Source organism: Gloeophyllum trabeum, assembly GCF_000344685.1.
Source record: "Gloeophyllum trabeum ATCC 11539 unplaced genomic scaffold GLOTRscaffold_00121, whole genome shotgun sequence".
NCBI lineage: Eukaryota > Fungi > Basidiomycota > Agaricomycetes > Gloeophyllales > Gloeophyllaceae > Gloeophyllum > Gloeophyllum trabeum.
This window is the reverse complement of record NW_006920530.1, coordinates 2,305-4,963: the sequence shown is the minus strand read 5'-3', so window position 1 is coordinate 4,963 and position 2,659 is coordinate 2,305. Positions and strand designations below refer to the sequence as shown.

Genomic DNA, 2,659 nt, shown 5'->3' with positions numbered 1-2,659 from the left:
GAGGGCCGAGGTGCGAAAGCCGACACGGACGCGCTGAAGCTTGCTGAGGTCGTGGGATGTGAGAGACCGGTGGATGGGTCCCTTACATCTGCAGATTGACGCCGATGGATCTGTGGTCCGGTCATCTGGAACGAAGTCAGCATCGTGGCTCGGGAAATCCGGATCACACACTTCCTGCCCTGTCCTTCCACTGAGGGCGGCGGAAGAGGCATGGGCTTCTGATAGATCTGCTGGAATGTCACCGCCTCGGCTAAAAGCGCCCAATCGCTGTTGGGACCGTACTCACCGGGCTGCAACATCCTCCAATTTTATGCTTCAAGTTGGCAGCTACTTCCTTAAGAGGGTGTAAGACGCCCTCAGCTGGTTCGAATTCCAGGCAACAGCCACATCGCGGCCGACATCAGATGAACTTTGACCGGCAGGCTCCGGACAATACCAGTCGTCCAAAGTTATAGTGGGTTCACGCACTGTTTATCTGTTCATCATCGAAGTCGATGTACCACTGCCAGTACAAAAGGATCATGACACATCCATCGGCAGTATCAAGGCCAACGAGAAACAGGCATTGCTACTAGTAGTGCGCGCTTCTCCCCGTACTCGACAATGTCCCAGTCAGCTTTCCCTCCGATGGATTTTGCCCGGTTCGTCTGGCGCAGGTCAACAAAGGACCCTTCGAGATACGTTCGCGAGGCCCACGGTGGCGAGGTGTTTGAGGATATCTTCAACCGCTTTCTGCACGGCGAACAGACCCTTTCCCTAGGAGTAGAGCTTCGCATCACGTCTCCGGTAAAGACGACCGACCTTCTTGACCTCGCACGTTCCGCCTGGATTGCCACTCGTCTGGAGATCCCTACGATTGCGGCATCCACCGAGCAGGACCGCAAAGGTGACACTTTCATCTCGTACCGCGCACTCAAAGACGAAGACGAAGCCAGGGCATGGGCTGAGAAGACGGTGGTGCTTTATGAGGAAACGGATGACCTGATGGAGGCACGAGTCGAGATCGGGAAGATCCCTCTCCCTATTCCGTCTGGCGAACAGACGTTCATCTATATCGTGCCCCGTTCAGAGAGGTCTTACGGAATGCTCTTGTATACCCACCACACCCCGTTCGACGGTGCAGCGAGCAAGATCGTGCTCACCAAATATTTGAAGGTTCTGGCCAATTACTTGGCAGACTCGTCTCTCTTGTCCTTCAGCGGATACAAGTGGGGAGAGGAAGTCGCGAATCTCCTTCCGCCGACTACGGAGATTTTGGGGCCTAACGAGGACAAAAGCGGTGAAGGGTACCAGAGAACGTTGGGCACTGTGATGCAAGAAATGGCCACTGGTATGCCTGTGAGTGTCGTGTGCTCTTGCATGCGTTTTCACGCTACTGATACATTATACGTCTTGCGCAGTGTGCTTACGGCTTCAAGGTGCGGGCCATCGGACCGGGGACGACCCGTCGCGTATGGCATACGTTTTCGGTTGCGGAAAGCACCAGAATGATTGATAATGCGCGTTCGCTCGGATTTACCATCAACCATATCGGTAGGCTCTGCGATGTTTCATGGAACGGTCTCTCATCCCCTCTTCAGCGCAGGCAGCTCTCTGCTTGATTTGTGTGGATGATAATCCACCGACGGATTCCACACCTGCAGATGCGGCGTTCGTATTCAACGGTCTCGTGGACGGCCGGAACCGTCTCCTGGGCAAGTATTCTAGCAGGGACGGTTATCCTGGTTATGCTCTCGCTATGTCCCCGGTCATCGTACGGGTGAGCGTCGTCACTTCTTCTGCCTCGCTGGGGACGAAAGGCCAGCTCCTCCGAGTGGCCGAGGTAGTCAAGCAGGAGTACAAAAAACAGCGTGATTTTCCGGCTCTCTTGGCCATTGCTTCCCAGGAGTCTGAGCTCATGTTTGCGGGCTTGAAGGCGGGGACTGCTCCGTGAGTAGCGTCGCTGCCGCACTCCTGCCCCGTACTGATGACTAGGATGACACGAAGACCGCCCCCGCCGTCGACTGGTCCGTTCTATGCAGCTGATGGGCAAGGTGAACTGTACCTGGATGCTGTATACAACGATAAACGTGGCCAGCCCGTCATCGAAGTTGTGGACTTTTTCCAGTCGTTGAATAAACATGATCCGGGGCCGTGAGTGTCTCAGTGCTAGGAAGAGCATTCCTTCTTGTTGACGGACAACGGCCACAGGTTTTTCCGGGGATATTCCTGGGCGGGCAAGTTTACACTGAGCCTTGATTATAACGAGTTCGCGATGCCGACGGAAGTGGTACAAGGGTTCCTGAATAAGTGGGTCGAGTTGCTATCGTTGCTTTAGCTGTAATAGAACTGCACCAGCCTCGAGGTCGCTCGAGTGATTCACAGTGCACTGTGCCAGCTTTTCGTGTAATGTAGGGTAGTCGCCCAAGGTTAACACCACTGCCATGCCCCTTGTCATATTCTGTCAGAAACGTCGGAGTCGAGTCCTCAGCATCGTCCGCGGTCCACCACATTACCTCATTCCAGAGAGCCCGTTAACGGTCGTAATTAACGGACGATATTGGCAATGTATCATAAAGTCAATGAGCACTTGTTTTCACAACACACACCGTATGTGCTCTACGACTTGGATATGAATATCATGATTCATCCTCGCTGAATACCGCAGCCGGGCCAGAAA

General features: G+C 54.1%; 1 protein-coding gene across 1 annotated transcript; it reads left to right on the top strand.

Moving 5' to 3' along the window:
- The first annotated feature begins 553 nt into the window (after positions 1-553).
- On the top strand, positions 554-2,431 carry GLOTRDRAFT_141642 (uncharacterized protein). Its single transcript, XM_007873352.1, has 5 exons — positions 554-1,338; positions 1,401-1,533; positions 1,581-1,929; positions 1,987-2,133; positions 2,191-2,431. The coding sequence occupies exons 1-5, from the start codon at positions 604-606 to the stop codon at positions 2,315-2,317; spliced, it is 1,491 nt and encodes a 496-aa protein (XP_007871543.1). The 5' UTR covers positions 554-603; the 3' UTR covers positions 2,318-2,431.
- Positions 2,432-2,659: the final 228 nt, after the last annotated feature.